The sequence below is a fragment of the Dreissena polymorpha genome, chromosome 6 (genome assembly GCF_020536995.1).
Source record: "Dreissena polymorpha isolate Duluth1 chromosome 6, UMN_Dpol_1.0, whole genome shotgun sequence".
Classification (NCBI taxonomy): domain Eukaryota; kingdom Metazoa; phylum Mollusca; class Bivalvia; order Myida; family Dreissenidae; genus Dreissena; species Dreissena polymorpha.
In genome coordinates, this window is record NC_068360.1 from 95,097,386 (window position 1) to 95,118,739 (window position 21,354).

General features: G+C 33.9%; 2 protein-coding genes across 41 annotated transcripts in view; one reads left to right on the forward strand and one right to left on the reverse strand.

Moving 5' to 3' along the window:
• LOC127834857 (uncharacterized) overlaps positions 1-21,076 on the forward strand; it is a 231,979-nt gene extending 210,903 nt beyond the window's left edge. Inside the window, exons 8-31 of one of the 11 annotated variants that reach the window (XM_052360938.1) lie at positions 7,446-7,583; positions 8,305-8,589; positions 9,030-9,317; positions 9,397-9,711; positions 9,860-10,150; positions 10,280-10,387; positions 10,600-10,639; positions 10,805-10,842; positions 11,018-11,481; positions 11,608-11,704; positions 11,807-11,883; positions 13,198-13,234; positions 13,473-13,570; positions 13,714-13,839; positions 13,945-14,093; positions 14,203-14,338; positions 15,967-16,089; positions 16,350-16,473; positions 16,604-16,683; positions 17,125-17,244; positions 17,401-17,526; positions 17,628-17,770; positions 17,931-18,066; positions 19,614-21,076. In XM_052360938.1, coding sequence (XP_052216898.1) covers positions 7,446-7,583; positions 8,305-8,589; positions 9,030-9,317; positions 9,397-9,711; positions 9,860-10,150; positions 10,280-10,387; positions 10,600-10,639; positions 10,805-10,842; positions 11,018-11,481; positions 11,608-11,704; positions 11,807-11,883; positions 13,198-13,234; positions 13,473-13,570; positions 13,714-13,839; positions 13,945-14,093; positions 14,203-14,338; positions 15,967-16,089; positions 16,350-16,473; positions 16,604-16,683; positions 17,125-17,244; positions 17,401-17,526; positions 17,628-17,770; positions 17,931-18,066; positions 19,614-19,685 — 3,611 coding nt within the window. In that variant the 3' untranslated portion in view covers positions 19,686-21,076. Of the gene's footprint in view, positions 1-7,445; positions 7,584-8,304; positions 8,590-9,029; positions 9,318-9,396; positions 9,712-9,859; positions 10,151-10,279; positions 10,388-10,599; positions 10,640-10,804; positions 10,843-11,017; positions 11,482-11,607; positions 11,705-11,806; positions 11,884-13,197; positions 13,235-13,472; positions 13,571-13,713; positions 13,840-13,944; positions 14,094-14,202; positions 14,339-15,966; positions 16,090-16,349; positions 16,474-16,603; positions 16,747-17,124; positions 17,245-17,400; positions 17,527-17,627; positions 17,771-17,930; positions 18,067-19,613 lie in introns of those variants that run through there. The other 10 variants (XM_052360936.1, XM_052360937.1, XM_052360939.1 and 7 more) reach the window with 10 other exon arrangements.
• LOC127834861 (uncharacterized) overlaps positions 1-21,354 on the reverse strand; it is a 296,874-nt gene that overhangs the window by 236,943 nt on the left and 38,577 nt on the right. The gene's annotated exons all lie outside the window — the stretch shown is intronic.

The following is a 21,354-nucleotide window of genomic DNA, read 5'->3' on the forward strand; positions in this document are numbered from 1 at the left end:
ACATAATCCAAGACGCCATTGTCACCGTGTACTGTGCATATCAAGCACACACACACTGTTTAAAGTAGTCGCTACGTAAACAAAAATCAAAGCTCTGTGAGTGATTATTATTTAAAGGCGTGTTGGTAATTTATCTTGGCCGAATCAAGAGAGCACGACAGTTATATACAATACAATTATTCGCTATAATGTAAATTGCATTGCATTCGTCGACTTGCGATTATTACATAACAAATATGAAAATTATAATTTTAAGTTAACTTTTTTGTCGTGAGTAAGAGGTCTATCAACACAGCACGAAAATGTTTCTTGCATTCGATAACATATACTTTCCTGAACATATCTCGGGATTGAGTGTTTCATATTGCACTGATATGAGGGGTTACTGTTGTATTTAGTGCGTCCTTAAACTTGACTCAATACAGACTTTTATTGACGTATAGGGACAATTATAATAGGATATTTGCATGCGTTTTGTTAACTTTTTTCATAATATTTGTTTGAAAAACCGTTCCGGTCGAAAAAATGAAATGTTATTTAAGAAACAAAAGATCGTAAACGGCAATTAATTGTAACACGACAAACCGGAAGTGGACGACAAACCGGCAGCAAGCAAAAATGGTCTCAACAAATTCACACACTTTAAATGTTAAGTAATGTGGTAGTATAATTACTTGCTAGTTTACAAAAATAACACATTTCTATTAAAATGTGCGATGTTTGGCTTCATCGTATTAACTGCATTGGGCACTACATGATATAATTGATTCAGGTTTTCGTGCTTTGTGATAGTATAATAAGCATTTGCGTATTTGTGCTATTTCAGAAAAAGGAATGACGCCTTTTATAGTTTTATTGTTACAAAATATAGGAAGTTTAATGGCGCCCATATAATTTTACGAACTATATGCTTATTTGTACATTAATTTAATGAGATCGAAAGTATGTGATTTGCCGTATGTAGTCTTAGATCTGCAGAAAGTTCGTCCATCGGTATACATTAGTTGTTCAATTTATTCTCAGATTGTCACTTTCTTAATCTGATAATGCACATATAACGTATCGGTTGGTGGCATTTTTAACGTTTGCTTGTTTGCTATATATATGGCAGTTATCAACAGATAAGTAATTTCTGTTACTTTAAACTGATCTTGGTGTTATTATCCTTTTTAAATTTGCATTGATTTATGTGTTTACAACCAAGTTAGTGATGAATATTTGGCTATACACTTGCTGCGATGCGGTACGACCCGTGTTATGGAGGCCCAAATAAGAGTTCAGTATCCATTTTTATGTTTCTTTTCACATCGTTTCATTGAATAATCAATCCATCCGACATTCTTATCTTATATTTACTTAAACGTTATTATTATATTTAATAAATGACTATAGTAACCATAGTTTGATAAGCAGATAAACCAATACAATCTGCAAACCCTATAACAAAACACCTTTGCGGTTTGCTTTACTAAACAATCCTCACAACTATATGCATTTTATTAAAGAAATTAATGTCTAAATGATGAGAGGTCATTTCAGCCGATAATTAAATAAGAAAATAGACACATTTTTATTTTGTGAGACTGTTTTCGACTACATATGTACATAAATAATTGCGACGTCGTCTACGTCAATATTGGTAACCACGCAGTAGGGCGATCATGGTTCAGTGCTCATTTTGTAAACATTGTTGTTTAGTTTAGATGGCATGTCTTATTTGTATCCTTGTATCTTTGTTTATTTGCGAGAATGAGTCCTTATGTATTTAATCTTTAAAAGCCAGCATATACATTTATTGACCAACCATCATATTTTTCCGTCCGTGCGTCTCTCAGTTATTCCGTCCGAATATGGCGTTGTTTAATGGAGAACGTAATATACTTGATTAAAACCGGATATAAATGATAGCATGACAAGCAAAGTCATAACTCGGGTGCAATGAGGCGTCAAATGCAAAACATTATTGTCTGCAGATATCATATGTTAGCCGAAAGGTTTATATCTATGTGTTTTGCTGTGATAAATGTACACTGAATTTTACACACTGTGTCTGTATTATTGACATATAAACGTATACATATCCATAATTAACTATAGCAAGATAATCAACGGATACTGAAAGAATGATACATTAACTCGTATATTTACACCCATAATCAAATTTTGCAAAACATAATACAGTTGGTCTTTAAACAAAATTATTTTATGGCACATGTCTAATTATGCTGCTCATTTATTTTCCGGGATAGGAAAGAAAACATTATTGTAAATACAAGTCCGATACTTAAATTTCCTTGTATGACCGACTAGCATTTCACGTAGATTGTTTTGCATGAAGGATTATTTTATCACCTTAAATGATGAGCTATGGGTTTCTCCGTAGTTAATTGTATTTGTTTTATAATTGAGCTGTTCGTATTGAAAGGTAAATTTTAATATGCTCGCTTCGTTAAGTAATGAGTAAGTAAATCTACTCTATATTGTATAGGAAATTTGAAACTATATTTGAAATGCGTACGATATAAGCATTTTGATAACACGTGTGTGTACTTATTGTTTACCAGATATAGAAAATATTTTTTTAATAAAGGGTACAAAGCATCGCCGACATTGACTGTGGATGTAAATGATGTCTTCGTCAACAGTGGCATAACGTTAACATGTTCCACGTCATCCCCGGCGATAGTTGTTGCTTGGTTCATGAGAGACGAAGGATCAGAAGAAGAGAAAATGGTCATTGCTCAAGAATGGCTAGATGCTAATCAACCGTGTCCTACTGACAACAATGCTATGGATTGTTTCTGTTTATCGGCACAGGTCTACTCGTGTTCTATAAAGTCGGTGAATTCAAGAAATGACGGACAAAGCTGGCGCTGCAAAGCTTTAATTGGAGAAGTGTATAGTGTAAGCAACAGCTACACAATCAGATTAATATGTAAGTAATCAATATGTTAATTGTCTTATTATCAATCTGTCTGGTACTCAATTGTGTGTTCTTTCTATAATAGTATTAATAACAAGTTCTAACGTTTGCTACAAATGACGGTTTCATTGGTTATTACTTGTATAAGCCTTGGAATAAATTTTAAAAGTTCATCTGTGAACATGTCGGATGTAAAATGCAAAATTAGGAAAGTGACAACAGTTTATATTATATTTTGCTCTCAATTGTACATATGTACACAATGATGAATTCGGTTAAAACTGCGAGTATACTTTTTTTTCAATTACGATTATATTTGCGTACTAGAATCACCAATAGCTTGCAATACGCGTGTGTGTTACCAGTTTCAACATACATATCTTAGAACATGTCCACATTTTATAATGTTATCTTTCAAAATATAAAGACAAACTTTCAAAATTATGTGCAAGTTTTTTTTTTAAACTTTTCCTCTGAAAACTGGACTTAGTTCATAGTTCATTTGGGCTCAGTGTCATCAACGCATCCATGTACTTAATAAGGACGATATTGTAATGTGGGGGGGGGGGTTAGTCAAATGCAGTTCATCACTTGATCAACGTTTAAACCTTATTGGAATAAAACCCCAAACAGGTTATTAATAAAAATAATGAAAGCTATTCCAAGAGTTTTTTTACTTTAATAAATAATTTTGTTTGCAATAAAGAACATGTGGTTATAAGTTTCTGACAAATACCAATAGATAAAGCGAAATCGATCGTAGTTGTTAATATTTTAAAAATAAAGATGAACGAACCATTTCTTTTATGAGCTCTTGACTTTGACTGTATATCATGCGTTGTGTACATACACGTACCAAAATTTAAAACACGATTTAATTTGAAATATCATTAGATTTATATGTGTCAATATTGGAAGAATCCTAAAAAACTGGCATAAAAATAACAGATCCGCGGTCAAGGTAAAGCATTTTTCAAGAGCAAACTGCATAACACAAATGTTGCATTATATTGTTAATAAAGACAACACTGACACCGTCTTATTAGTGTTCAAAACTAAACTCTTTGAATTTGTTAGTTGGTACCTAAATTGATATTCGTTATTTCGAGTTATTTTGTAGCAATTACCATTCCATACAACATTACATTCCTTATGTGCACTATAACATTTCACGATGGAATATTTGGTTCTATTTAACCAACACATAAACGTTGCCTAGTTATTTTTTTTTGAAACTATCCAAAAAGCAAAATTGAATATGCTTTTGATAGCTGCAACTATTAAACTGTATTATACAACTGTGAGTTTTTCTCAGAAAGCCAAATATAATGAACCAAACATTCTACCGACTCTGGTCATATTTATATACATAAAAGATCGGAGCCAGTTCTTAAACCACGAGTTGACGACGCAAATAAATGCACAAATTTCGCGATAGTAAACCTCAAGAGCGCGTTAACTTAGGGATTTAACACGCTTAAAAACGAAACGCTGTCGGTATCGCTGGCCGCGTCAGCCATCAGCGGCAATTTATTTACTTTGCATCCGATAGCAGGTTTACGTATATGTCTTCACAAAACTTATCGATTAGAAAAAAAGGCCGAAATGAAGACTCACTTTGTAAACATATTTGTATCGTTTTATTTCATATCCCAATGATGCAGGTGTTGCGCCGGTTTATAATGTGCATATACAACCGTGTAAAGGTAGCGACCTGTCACCTCTAATAACGGGCGCAAATATTACTGACGGGCGTCAATACAACTGCTCATATTTCTTACACCTTTATAATAAATAAGTAATACCGAGTATGATTACGTGTCTGCTTGTGTACTTTTAGCAAACAAAACATGTGAAGTTTGTTTAAAATATGTACACATCTAATTTAGTTTATTTGAATACAGTTTCCTTAACGATAACGAATACAAGCCTAAGTAATAATTATATTATTGAGGATTTCATTATTACAATTTTAGGTAATTTTATGTGAAAGTAATTATGCAATTTAAAGAAAACCTGTTCAATGGGCATTGTACATATAAATGATTTTTTTGTAGAATATAACGTTACGTGGCGAATCTGTACTGGTTTGCCGATTCTTTATTCAAATAATGGAAACTCAATGCACCTATGTTGTTTCGTTGTTCATGCACACATATTATTTAATAAACATGGGCATGATAAAGTAAACTGACATTTACGTTTTCATACAAAGTAATCTAGTTAACGTCGCGTTGCCTTGCCGCAACACCCATCAACAATCACCGCAGATAGTGTAACACATCTGGTGTTATTTTCAAAGTATTTCCTGAAACGACGGTGGTTTCGCTATGGGGAATTGTATAAGGGTTACGAGCTATATTGTACCGTATATGAATTTCAATGATTATAATCTTTTAAATAATGTTACACATGTTATTGATTTCAATAGTAAAACTATGACCCATATGCGTGCCACAAATCAAATCCAATTGAATCATGTCAAATACATCCGAATATATTAAAACATATAGCTCATTCATTTCATTTAAACGCATAATAATTTGCCCATTTTATTTATAGGGTAATACAAAAATCGCATTGTTATATTTCCAGTTCCACTTACTTCCTTAACCATTCTACCAGAGACGTCAGTTGCTTACCCAGTTTTCAATGTCGTATCTACCTTTACATGCATCACTTCATTAAGCCGGCCAGTGGCTAGTATTCAATGGCTCAACGACAACATAAACATAACACACCTTGCTTATTATTCGCACATTGATGGCGTCGCAAGAAGTGATTTACAATTTATACCAAACGCTAACGGGTACATAGCTGGAAATATATCCTGCGTTGCAAGTTATGAGTTTAAATCCATTAGTAACATTCTATCAGCTAACATAAGCATTCGAGTACAGTGTAAGTACTTAACAAAAATTTTAAATGTAGTGTGTGTTTCATTTCAAATACTTAATGTTTTTTTTGTTACTATTGGTACGCTATGTCTATTGCAGATTGTTTGAACATGTCTTTCCGACATTCAGAAAACGATAGTTGAATGAGTTTTCATTAGACGTATTTAAAACTAACTCGTTTGATATATCGTTTGCAGACCCCGTTTCTAACCCAAAAGTGACTATCAACAATCTAAGTATATCAACTGATTTGTCAATACGAGAGGATAGACTCGTTCATTTGAATTGTTTCTCCACCGGATATCCACAACCTTCGTATAATTGGACTTACTCGGGCGGACGATCGACCGGTGCTTTTCTGAATTGTACATTCACTCGCAATAACGGTAGCGTGTCATGTAAGGCGTATAATGTTATGCGCACATTTGACGGTATAAATAGTGCAGAGGCTACAGAGAAGAATATCGCATTAAAAATAAACGTATTGTGTAAGTTGAATTAAAATCATTTTGATAATTGAAATTGTTGGTACAACAGGGGTCAAATCTTTAATAAGATAATCGCTTCTAAATGGTAAAAAGAATGTCAGAATGTGAATAAAGCTTTAAAGATACTCACCTTAGAAGTTGACATTGCACTTAAATGTTAACGCCGTACTAACATTAAAAATAGTGAAATCTGCAATTACAGATCCACCAGTCATTACAAAGTTATCGAGCAATGACAAGAGCATAGAAATCATTAATAGTACAATAAGAGTACAGAGAGGTGACAACATCAACATAGTCTGTACTAGTGACGCCAATCCCCTGGCTACGGTATTCTGGAATGGACAACTGATTGATTCACCTACATTAAACGTCATAAGTGTGCAGCATGATGCTGTATGGACTTGCCAAGCTACAAACACTATGACTGAATTTGATGGAGTAATATCAACGTCTAATGTAACAAGAAACGTATCCGCTAGAGTATTATGTAAGAACCGGTGCACATATTGAGAGTTTATTGCAAATGTTATCTTAATGTCTGTATATGCTGAATCATTATTGCATAATTGTCTGTCTGTAGATGGCCCTGGTGTTCCTACAATCACGTACACAATTCCTACAAACTCAGATGCACTTTGGAATGCGTTACATGATCCAATTAAAGTCATAGTTGGAAGTACCATTATCTTGATGTGCTCCGTTGACAGTATTCCGAACTCGACATACACCTGGGATGCCGGACACAAAGGGAGTATTTTAACGATAGTGAATGTAACGCGAACAACGAACACAAGGCGAATTTGCATGGCAAAAAATGTTATGGATACATCATTTAAAGGAAATGTTATTGGCAGTAACTATTCCTTCGCAAATCTTGATATACTCTGTAAGTATAAGTTTACATGTGAGTTTTGACAAGATATCGTATAATATTGTTTATATACCATCATAAATCAATTGCATATGTGTTATACTTTTAAGATGGCCCTTCGACCATAGCATTGATGTACAATAACGTCACTCCAATAGAGAATGAATTTAAAGTTATTGAAGGATGGTCGTTCAAAATATTATGTTCGGCCAGCAGTAACCCAGCTCCTCGATATACTTGGTCTGGTCATGTAGCACAAAAAGGTGATGCTCTGATAATAATAAATGTGAGAACTGACATAGAGAGAAATGTAACATGTAAAGCAGAAAACACCATGACAGATAGTGGGGGAAAGAGTGTTGTCGGAACTACACTTGTAACCGTTTCAATGGAAGTGTTATGTGAGTACAGATGTGCATTAAAGCCACACACCTTTAAATGAAATACATGTTAATCAATACATATAGATGCAATTTGAAAGTGTGCAAAATTGTCAATAAATCTATAGCCTAGTTAGCAAGTAATTAATAATTGTTTTAAAATTTTAAATCCGAAAGTAGGATTTCTATACGTATACACTATTTCAACAAACGCGATTATTTAAAGTTTTACAGCGCACAATATACGAATTTCTACCTTGTTACCACCAGGTTTATTCTAATTGGCATAGATAAAATTAAATCTATAGCCTAGTCAGCAAGTTATTTATTATTTTTCAAACGGTACCGCTTTTTAAACCGAAAGTAGGATTTCTAGACGTATACGTCCATTTAGACAAACACGATTATTTTTAAGATTTAAAGCGCAAAAAGCACCGATTTCTACCTTGTAACCACCAGATTTATTCTAATTGGCATAGATATAATATGTTTCTTATTTATACTTAAAATTATTATGCCATGTAGTTCATTTCAAGGTGTGTGGCTTTAATATTGAACATGTCTGCTTATAGATTGAGCATCAAATGTTATTCTATGTATTTAACCGTTATTTAAACATTATTACTTTTTGTTTAGCCATTTAACTTTATAATATGAATAATCTAATAACGGTCATCAGCATATTTTTTCAAAATAATATCGCGTACTTTAATTAAGTGCATACGCCAATTTGATTATACAGACCCGCCTGATGTTCAACGTCTCCAGAACCAAACAGTGCTACTGAACAATTCTCTCACAGTTGTGTGCAATTTGACTCGTGTTGGTAATCCACCAGCCTCAAACTATTCATGGATAAGGAAGGACATTGGCAGAGTGATTGGTACTGGAAAAACACTTATAATAAACAACATTAGATTGGCAGATGAAGGGGAATACCAGTGCAATGCTTCGAACAGAATGCAACCAATAACTAATGAAGTGCTATACGGATTAAGTCAGTCGACAGTCTATATAAATGTTGAATGTAAGATGAAATATTGATTAAATAAACATTTTAACACAGGTGTTTAAATCATTTAAGAATAAATATAGCACTATTATGTGTTATCAAATCATGCGAATAAAACATGTTCAGTATATTTGTATAATTATTCCGTCGTTTGGAAAAAAAACTTGAGAAACATGATGTGTATAATGCATATATTTACAACAGGTAACACGATGAGATAGGTGGATAAAAATTGTATTAAGCTTGTTTGTAACTCGAAATATTTTGTTTGTCACACATGTTGCTACTTTTAAACTAAACACGTACGCGATATTAATAATTGTGCAAAATACAATTATTGCTGAAATATTTATTTAAATTACTGGTAATCATACAATGTCCATTTATTTGTGTATCTTCACTTTGCCTATTAATTTATTGTTGTTAAAAGTAAAATCAAAACACATTTTTTCCAGACGGAGCATATGTACGGGAATTCAAATCAAATCAATCACACAATAGCATCGCTGTTAACCAGGGTGAGACAGTAGATCTGTTGTGTGTTGCAGATGGTGATCCCGAGCCTGTGCTTCGTGTAATGAATACTACCCGTGGAAATGAAAGCATCATGGTTGAAATAAAAGCACGTGAAGCTAAATATCGCATTCAACAAGCACAATGCGAATATGATACTGGAAACTACACATGCTTGGCTGACAATCGTTATAACGAAGGGAGACAGTTATTTGCTCTTTTAGTTTACTGTAAGTGCATCTTATTAAACTAAATAATAGTGTATTAACTTGAAATAAATATACATTACCATATACTCGTTTTTTACAGGTGTACCGAGAGCATCGCCATTTTCTCTTCCAACTACAACATTGTCAAGTGCACCGAACGACTCTGTGTTGTTCACATTCACAATAATTGCATATCCTAAACCGACTTTACAAGATGTAATTTGGTACAAGCGAGAGAATGATAGTTGGAGGGTATTATCAGATGACAACAACTTCCTGATCACACTCTCTGTTGATAGCATGCAGACACAGCTAAATATATTTCATGTGCAACTTGAAGATTATAGCGACTACATGGTGAACGTTTCTAACAAACTGGGTTCAACGATGGAAGTGTTCACTTTAAAAGCGCAGTGTATGTGCATCAGTCATTAAACTACCCTATAATTTATTTGCCATTTAAGTTCCAAATCGTTTCGTTCAACATATGTTTAACAATCGAATGATATAATGCATATAATTGAATTGTCATATTCATTCATCAAACTGATTGTATATCATAGCTAAACCGGAAATTCCGAAAGAATCGCAAATAAGCAGAATAGGGAAAACGGAACTGATCGTCGAATGGATTCCAGGTTTCAATGGCGGGGAAACTCAAACATTCACTATAAGGTACAAAGTATTAGGCGATGGCAGCTGGATTATTATTCCCATAAACATTTCGAAACATATATGGACAATCGATGGGTTAGCGTCTGGGATTACATACCAAATTCAAATACGGGCTCAAAACAAAATTGGAGAGTCGGATTGGACTCAAGCAATAAACATAACGACGCTCGTCGATGCAGGTAATAGCTACGTCTTCTCATATTTATTTAAATCCAAACGTGTGTCTGACCATCGACAATTTGAATTGTACCAATCTTCTTTTCACAATATATATACACAAGTCTTTAACAATATTTGTTAAATTATAGTTGATAAGGGATCGACTTCATCTGCTGTTGGGGGTTCGATAGGTGGTGCTGCAGGAGTTGTATTAATCGTCGCCGTTATAGTTGTTATATGGAGACACAGAATAAAAGGTAAATTGCTCTCAGATCAGGAATATGTATATATAAAATATGCAATTATAACACTCACATGTGTTTCTAACAAATATATCATAATATATTACTATAAATTCGTGTTTTGTCATTTATTTGACTATTATGTGCTGTCTTATGTTTATTGCTATTCTTTTTCAGTTTTAGTTGTGTATATTTATTTAAAATTAATGCCCTTTTTCTGGTTTTAGAAGTGCCAAAATCTGATTTGAAAAAAATACTCACGAGAAGGTAATAGTAATCGAATTATTGGAATAAACCGCATTATTACTATTATGCAACAAAAAGACATGTGTGGTCGAAACGTATAATCTTGTCTCTATGTATATATTTAATTCTTATTGTTTTTTAAGATATGATTGCATCCTTTTATTTAATTATTATTTTATTTTGAAGATTACTAAATCAATCTAATGGCGCATACGAAAATATCGGTAAGTAATATTTTTTGCAATGAAAACATGCGTTTTTTAGGTTTTACAACCCGTTACAAACTTAGTAAAATAATTGATATTTTCTTTGTATTTACGATAACATCCTTTCGTGTTACGAATTCAAAATGCATAGTGTTAATCAACTTGAAAGCATGACTTTTGCACAAATTGCAAGGTATGGTAAAACCTCGTGAGGAAACAAAACAAACCAAAAAAGAAATGGAATCGTCTTGCTCCGTAATTGATGGTCCACGTTCATGCAAAGTTGGAAATAAATTAGCACCGTGTCTTAGCGAAAACCAAATACATAGTTCGGACCAGCGGGCACGGAAATTAGTACCGGTATACGAAGATAAACAATCTGAGGAAAATAGTTCACAATTTACAGCTGGGATCCAACGAATTATCAAACATAATACAGTCATATCAGACATCTCTGGCTCGACTGTAGCGGCACCTTCTACTGATACATTTGCTACAGAAAAACAAGACTCATATTTAATTGAGCATGATCCAATATACGACAACATCTACAAGAAAAAGACTAATTTTAATAGTAGAACCATCAGAATTGAAAACTTACGAGAGATTATAACTCGAGATAAGAACAATAAAACAGATGTTTTCACTGAATTTAGCGTAAGCAGTTTTTAAATCTGTATTCTTTACAATGTTCAGTACGATTCTGATAAACTCCGAGTACATTTTGTCTCTTTTTTATTGCGCAACACATATACATATGCCATTATATATCTTAAATGCCAGGCATTGAGCGTCGCGAGTGAGACTATAAAAGAAAGCACTAACGCAGCTATTAAAACAGCCAATACATCGAAAAACAGATACAGAAATATGTATCCATGTAAGTAAATTTTACAAATATATTTTATTTGTTTGACCGGTATTCCTGCACCATGCAGTCGTAAGAACATATTTATCATTTTCGCTTGTTGGTTTGTTTCAGACGACAAAAATCGGGTTATTCTTTCTGTAATCGGAAACGATGTAGACACGGATTTCATCAATGCAAGCTTCATAGATGTAATTATATTTTGTATTACAGATTTGTCCAGTATATGTATTGTTCAAGTAAACATAATAGTTCTTGGTGATATGCTGTACAAGAGCCACATGGTAGTTTACTGCCTTGTATAACAGACACATGGTAGTTTACTGCCCTGTACAACAGCCTAATGGTAATATACTGCCCTGTACAACAGACACATGGTAGTATACTGCCCTATACAACATACACATGTTAATACACTGCCCTGTACAACAGCCGCATGGTAATATACTACGTTGTACAACAGCCACATGGTAGCGTACTGCCCTGTACAAGAGCCACATGGTAATATACTGCCCTATACAACAACCACATGGTAGTATACTGCCCTGTACAACAGCCAAATGGTAATATACTGCCCTGTACATCAGACACATGGTAATATACTGCCCTGTACAAGAGCCACATAGTAGTACACTGCCCTGTACAACAGCCACATGCTAATATAAGGCCCGGTACAACGGACACATGTTAATGCACTGCCGTGTGCGGCATCCACATGATAGTGTACAGCCCTGTGCAACAGCCACATGGTAGTATACTGCCCTGTACAAGAGCCACATGGTAGTATACTGCCCTGTACAAGAGCCGTATATTAGTATACTGCCCTGTACAAGAGCCACATGTTAGTATACTGCCGTGTTCAACAGCCACATTGTAGTATACTGCCCTGAACAACAGCCAAACGGTAATTTACTGCCCTTTACATCAGACACATGATTATATACTGCCCTGTACAACATCCAAATGGTAATATACTGCCCTGTACAACAGAAACATGGTAATATACTGCGCTGTACACGAGCCAAATTGTAGTATACTGCCCTGTACAACAGACACATGGTAATATACTGCACTGTACAAGAGCCAAATGGTAATATACTGCCCTGTACAACAGACACATGGTGATATACTGCCCTGTACAAGAGCCACATTGTAGTATACTGCCCTATACAACAGACATATGGTTATATAATGCCCCGTACAACAGCCATTAGACGTTTTCTTTATTTTAATCGTCATTTGATAAAGCCAGTTCTTGTATTACATTTTATTAGTTAGAATGTGCTCTTAAATTTGAAGCTTTAACAAATGTTATTTGTTGTACATGTACATTTTTGTGAAGCGCCTTTAAACGCACACTACTGTATGAACAGGGCGCTATATAAATTATGTATTATTATTATTATTACTAGTATTATTATTATTATTATTATTATTATTATTATTATTATTATTATTATTATTATTATTATTCCGAATATTAAACTCGAAATGTTTTATTTCAGGGTTATTCATCTCCAAAGAATTATATCGCTGCACAAGGTTAATAAATTAGTTACTTTCCTTTATTCATGCATTTAATGATGAATATAGTTATCCTTTGTCGATTGTATTAATTTATTCATTAAGTTTCTTTGTTTTTGTATTTATGCATGTGTGTAATTATTCTTTTGGCGCTTTTATTTATTTTTTTATAATGAACTTCTTCATTAAAGATTGTTTGTATGTATGTATGTATTGATGTATTCGTGCCTGTTGGTATCAACTCATGAATTTGTAGGACCATTAGCCGACACGATCGCGGATTTTTGGAGAATGGTTTGGGAAAATAATGTTCGAGTTGTGGTAATGGTTACAAATCTAGTAGAGGATTCGAAGGTACGTACACCAATCTCAATGCTGTAGCAAAAAAATGCATGCATGGTTTGGTCGATTTACACTTACTATTATATTAGTACAATGTGTAAATCTGTTGGAAAATACTTCAAATTCACAATTGTTAAAAACGCATATGTTTGCAGAGAAAATGCATCCAGTACTGGCCTAAAGACGCCGCCAATAATTGTCAGTATGGAGACTCTACAATACATCTACTGTCTGAAGATATTCATGCCGACTTTGTTGTTCGCACGTTGGAATGCAATCGGGTATTTAGTTCATGATTTTAATTTTATAACTATAATATATACCATAAATTAATTCGCTCATGTTATTGTATATAAACGTTTTACAATACTGATTCTTTTATATAGAAGGGTTCTTCAAAAACCATTACTCATCTTCACTTCACGGCGTGGCCTGACAAAGACGTCCCAGACACAGCCCTGTCGCTTTTGCAATTCTGGCGGAAGGTTCGCAGCTTGAAGAGGCATGAAGAATCTCCATGGATTGTGCATTGCAGGTTTTGCATTTCTTAGTGTGTGACATGTATATAAGTATGTACGAAGTAAGTCGATCTTTTGTTGTTTTTTCTGGTACACTTATGTCCAATTGTTTATTATTTTCTTCAGTGCTGGTGTGGGCCGAACTGGCACATTCATCGCATTAGACTATCTTTACGACCAAGGGGTATCGGAAAAACACATAAACGTGTTTGACGCCGTGTTATTACTTCGTGAACAAAGGATCAACATGGTTCAGACAAAGGTTTGGGGTATTGTCATAAATATTTAATAAATAAATTAACACCGAACGACGACACCTTTGTTTCATTCAGAGACACGCATGTATTTGGTTGTCGTTCACCTCAACATACAATATCAATGGCTTATTATCACTCCTCCATTCGAAGACTAAGGTTTATATCACTTTAGGCATCTACTTCTGTCGGTCGGTATGTCGCTGGGTAGGTAGTTCTGTAATCGATCCAAAGACCTTTCGTGTACGCGCGATATCTAAAAAACGGTTTGACCGACGGCTTTGCAAATGAAAAAAATAATTACTTAAGAACAAATAAAGAAGCTTATATATTTTGTTGTAAGCTTGTTTGAAGTTAAGATCAAAAGAGCTTTTAAATAAAATAGTTTACTATTATTGCCTTAAATACCCATAAAACATCCCTAAAGGAACCTTTACATTCTGATGAAACACATCGGAGTACGAGTTAAATAATTCTTGAATAGATAATGGTACTTGAATAAAGAAAATGCGTTCAATCATTTAATTAATTCATTTCGGACAGAGTATTTCAATGTAGGATACCTAAGCTATAAATCCTATTTGAATGGTATTGAGGTAAGCAAAACCTCTGATGAAGTTTTTTTTCAATTTACGTACTTATCATATAAATTGAGAATTTTCGAAATTCTGTTCTCCGACTTAATTTACAATGAATGACGTTTTTCTCTGCTTAGATAAGTTTAAAACAGAAAATATTTAGGATTTACAAACTATTGATTGGAATAACAAAGCATGTAATCCTCTCTTATGGCTCAATGCTAACAATTATAATTTAAAACATTTGCTTTCTGTGTTTACTTTTGTATCTGTTAAGTCTTGAAAACGGATGTCAGAGAGTTACTTTCAAATAAATTGATCGAACGTCAATATCAAAAGGACGACTTTGCTGCAAATCGATGGCCATACATACTTTACAAATATATTTTGTTAAAATTATATATAAAAAAATCCACGCTGATAAACAACAACAATTAAAGGGACGGTCAACCACGACGACGAAGAAAAGAAAAGTTGTAAAATACCATATTTTTTCAATTATTAGTTTATATTGATTTAAATATCACGACTGGTATATTACATCACTTGAAAAAAGTTAATATTTTCAGTATATTTGGTAATACAATTTCGCGATGTGAAATCGAAAGTACATCGCGAAAATAGGTGACATACCGATATACACACTATAAGTAACGCAAGTAGATTGATCATTTTATATATAAAATATATACAATTCACTTCGCATGCACAATTTGCATTCTTGGGTTTACCACGTGACGATGATGATCAATCTACTGGCGTTATTTATAGTTAACTGGTAGTTACCTGGTAGACATACCCAGTAAAATGTATTACCGAATATACTGAAAATATGATAACTTAACAACTTTTTTCAAGTAATGTAATATACCAGTCGTGATATTTTAATCAATATAAACTAATAATTGTAAACAAATACGGTATTTTACAACTTTTCTTTTCTACGTCGTCGTGGTTGACCGTCCCTTTAATGCCGTTAATACTAAAAGAAACAATTCGGGTTAACTATCGTCTAAATATTTGCTTGTTATGCTCTTGTATTATTTTTTTGTACAAAGAACCAGTATTTATACCTCCACGAAGTATTGTGTGAAGCGCTGTGCCCTGTTGGAGAAGTGGTGTACAACAAAACATTTTTTAACAAAAATTACACAACCAACTATCTCAACGAAGAATACATGGTAAACATAATCACAGGTGTATTTTCGTGTGATGAGATTATTTGAGAAGTTGATGATCAAAATCGAACTACATGAAATTACGTCGTTTATTTCTAATTGTTTAGAAACATGATATATATTATTTTGACGCGATTTTTTTTCTTCCAAAAAATCAAATTTATATTTGAAAAAAATGTTACATTTGTAATAATGTTGAAACATATTTGTTTTCAAATTAAAGTGTAGACTTATTGTACCGTGTGTTAATTTTGCTTCAACAGACAATATGCCGCTCTCACATTGCTGAAAGCAAGGATGAAACTGTAGATGATATCTACATGAGAGTTTTAGATGGTGAAAAACCCGAAAACATTGATAAAAACATCGACCCATGTGTTATTCCAGGTACGCCAGGTTTTTAATATTTGGTGCAAATACACGTGTTTATTCGCTATGCTTTCCATATAAAAGACAAGTGTCTTCAATCAATGATCATGTTCTTTAATTGTACCAATTTCACGTGTTTTGTCAATAGATGACAAATATCGCCCAGTACTGAACATGGCTGTAAACACGAGGGGGCATACAGATTACATAAATGCCGTGTATCTATCGGTAAGTATTTATAACGAATTTATATGCAATGCATTTCTACTAGATGGACATATTTGATTAAATGTATGTATTACTGTTTTTGGAATCATTATAAGTTTGAAACAATTTGTGTTAAAATTATGTATGGTTAATGCCTTTGCGTTCATTTATAGTTAAAAGTGTTTAATTGTTAGTGTGACAATAGCATGTTATTACATTAGTTTAGATTAAACCTATTTATTTTAGCTCGATTCCGTCGAAAGCCTTAGGCTTATATAAACGCTCTCGAGTCCGTTTCCTGGGCCTAGAACTAGTACTTGGTGTCTTTGGGGGAGATCTAAAGAACGCTCCCACGGTGGGGATCGAACCCGTGACCTCCCGGTCGCAAGGCGGACACCATATCCATTACACCACGGCGACCTTAGTTATTACATTGTTAGAGCTTTTAAACTTGTATTGTAGACATTTAAAGAAGGAGACAGATTGATACTGACGCAGTCAGCAAATATAAGCTCAGATGTTGATTTCGTACAGCTGCTGCACGACCACTATGTTCGGACGGTTGTAACCATAGGCGATAAGGTTATATGTTTTAAGGAAACACTATATTCCAAGTTCAAGCCTGGCATACGCTGTTTGTATGTCAACACATGTAAAAAACGTTTAGGTTCTAATAAATGTGAATTTCATTGTCAAACGAAATCACGTAAAATTACATCATTCACACATATGTTTTAGATGGAACCGTACTTACCAGAGAATGAAAAAACTATTGTGATAGGTCCTTTCACCGCCTTATCCATATCATTTGAACAGAAGCAGCACTTCGAACAATATTTTGTGAGATTCAAACATATCGGAGAGGTACAAACCCATATTTTGTGAATAATCCTGTGAACTATATGCTAAAACATGTGTTTTTATTATTTATGTTTGTACGAATATGCCATGTTATCTCATTTTAGCAAGACGGCTTCGATGTTCTCGTGTTTAGATTCACAAACTGGTCACAGCAGCTTGATTTGTGTCCGGCGAATGAATTGCTAAGTCTGCTAAACGAAGTTCAAAAACTCGCTGCCACAGACGGACCAGTCGTGATTCAGTGCCAGTATGTATTTTAATTAAATAATAATGTGGTCTTAGTTGTTTTAGCTATTTTCTATTTTAACATGTACAGTTGGACAGTGACAAAGTACGCGGAAAATACTACATTTACTATCAAAAATGAAAAAATGTGATTTCTTATGCACTCACCTCCTTATTTAAAGTGACGGGTACAGTCGCAGTGGTCTAGTGGCAGTGCTTTGGTGTCTAATGGAGCGCAGTAAACATGACGGGGAAGTGGCCGTTGCAGAAACAGTACGATTAATCAGGCGAAGGAGGCAGCAAGTCATACGTAACGAGGTAAATTAGAGTTGCACTGATATATAGGGAATTTATGTTGGTTGTCCTAACACGAATGAAATGCTCATTTAAACAGCTTACCAATGCTGATATTTTCAAATATAACATGATCTGTTAAACAGAATGTATTTTTGTGAAAGTTTGAAAACAAATGTAAAGTTATTAAAGCATCCTCACTATGGAAATTGTATCTTTATATTGCATATTGCTTTGCACGCATGTGTTGCTTAGAGAAAAGACTATGCACATATCTGTTTAATAACATTCTGACACAAAAATATAAGGGCACTCTCAGAATAAACTTGTATACTTCTGACACACTGACTCGAAAACTAACACATCCATGGAGAGTCAGAAAACGCTGTTACACACGTGAGCGGGATTAGAGAATAGCTCTGTAAGTTGCTCGGTTAGTTTGCTACATATAACAACTGGAAAGCAAGAGGTTTCGGAATCGAGCATCGGAATTGCTGCGCAATAAGAACGCCACTGCGACAAAGAAACCAATCGCTCTTTATTACATACGCCTACATGTAAGTCGGGAGCAAGCTTACACGGTTCTATTTGGCTAGAAAGTCAAGAACGAATTTAAATGTGCGTATGGCGGTGTCAGAGTATAACACGGAACCTATATTTGGGATGAGCAGTGTAAGCAGCCCGCTCAGTTAACTCGGTAGAGCACTTGCCTTGAATGAATGGAATCTAGTTCTGCTCATGCTGCATCCTTTTCAACACACGATAATTGGTGGGATTGTCAGTGTTTTACGTTCGATGTTCGGTAATATCTAATGATAATTGCAGATTCAAATAAAACATACGAGAACTCAAGAAAGAAAACAAATACACACATACATACAAACCTCACAGGAAAGACGGATACACAAAAAATTTAGAAAATAAAAGTCAATTTACGCACCGATTGACTTAACAAACGTCAGAACGCAATACCTACATATATTGGCCGTATGACATGCCTACAGAGAAACCGACAATCCAAAAAGACAATATTATCGACAGAAGTATACATATAAAGGAGATCGGTGCAGCAGCTATATAGCAGACACACCCCAAAAAGCGAAATCATTTTTAAATCATATAGAACAAAGGGAGATTGAAATCTGGTATAACATCTAGCATTCCGCCTATCTGACAATCCAACCAATCGCAACGACACACATAAAGACGAGCAAGCCAGAACATCGATATAATGTCATCGTCAGAAAACAACCCACAAATAAGATAACCTACATTAAGAATGATCGAAGAGCACAATGTTATACATACTGACATGCACGCAAGGATACAAACTGATAAAAGGACGGGCATAGAGATTCATAGAAACAGCAGCTGACGGACAAAGCAACGGACAGACATACCGACCACCTTTAAACAAGTGTAGGAGCATGACGAGAAACGATTCGAATTAGTAGAGAACTAGAGAATTCAGCATACAAAGACCATTGCCCATACAAAAATGTTTGTAGTGGTGTATAGTTCACTTTCTAAACTATTATATTGCATCTTATTTCACAATTAAATAATTTCAGGAACAATACCGTTTCTGCCATGAATTCATGAAGAGCTTTGTCGAGGGGTGTGCAGTTTATACAAAAACATGATGTGTTTATGACAAAAACAAACCTTCCTGACATTTAGGAAACGGAGGGGAAACTGAAATAAGATAAGGAACAAATCGTGTTATTGACATAAAAAAAAACTCAGATGAAGCAATCCACATATCTTGCTTTGCTAATTATATGTGTTTTATACATGTGCCTAAATTATCGGACCGTAATGTAAACGGATATTGAAATGTAGAATAAAGTATACTATTATTTACATGTTAACAGCTAGAATCTATTTATAATAAACGGACGTGAATAAGAGACCGTTAATGCAATATTTTACAATCATTTTGTCTGTCAACAATCACCTTTAAACGAAAGCATTAATATGTAACGATCGTTGGGGTTTCATTTGTTTGTGAAAACTTGCAATTGACATAAGTCTATTTAAATGCTACATAAAAAACGTTGATGGCACGTTTACATCACATTGATGTTTGAATTGTATCGATGGAGATGATAACACACACACCGAACTGATACTCGAAGATATTCACAAATCTATGTGAGTGGTCCACACAATGTTGAGTTGTTTTTAATTTTAAAGCCATGTGGTCACTCGAATAAAAGAAAATCATGGTTTTACACAGATTTCCCTTTTGATATTGTTTCCGGTGTTTTATTATTCCTTAATATTATATTCAGCGTTTCTACAACATGTTTTGCAACTTCACATACGCATATCGTTATATACATTGTTAAACAATTAATTTTCTGATATCCAAAGTTTCATATGTTGATCAAAACTTTATAGTGACATGTACATAGTTTGTATTAGCATGTTATATTATAACTTGCAATTGTATTACTATGTATATTGATTGGTGCACATTAAATGTATCACTTACGCTTCTCTAAAGATTATAACTTGCAAATAAGGTTTAATTTCTACGTGAAATACCAATGTTAAATTTAGTTTATGCGTGTTAGAATGTTTATTTGATATGTGCTATTGTAATGTTTACATTACTTTCAAAGTGTGCGGGCGTCTCGTACAAGTATATTACATCCAGGGCGAAGTAGTTCAGGAAAATATACGCATGGCAGTATTTGTAAATGCCCTTGTCACACATTTGTTACGTGTGTAAATACAATATCTATCCACACAGACGTCTACAAATAACATGCATATGGAAACCAGTCATTGTGCTATTTACGAATCAAACAACTGGTAACCATTATTATTGATACATGTATTTTGTTAATGGCATATGTATTGGTTTGGGGTAATAAAATAGTCATTATATAGCATACTTATAACTTATTTGTCATATTTTTAAATTTATATCAAATTTGGAAATTAACAACGCATCATACCACAAATGTTTGTGATTACTTTGAGATCATGATAATTTGTAAAGAACAATGAATAATGCACGGAAGCCTTATTTATTAAAATATCGTATGGACTTTAATTACTTCTTCCGATTATAATACCCGAATTCCACTTCATCATAATAAACACCAACCTATTTGTAATTTTAAACAACATTATATATGTGATAAGAAGCAGTTATTAATAACACCAACAAGGTACCCGACGATTCGTTTCTACACTGTGTTTCGTTTAACAGATCAATCAATCGTAATAATTACCAATAACTTATGGCAATTATAATGAGCTATTATAAAATATGAAGTTAAGTATCGACACAATATATCT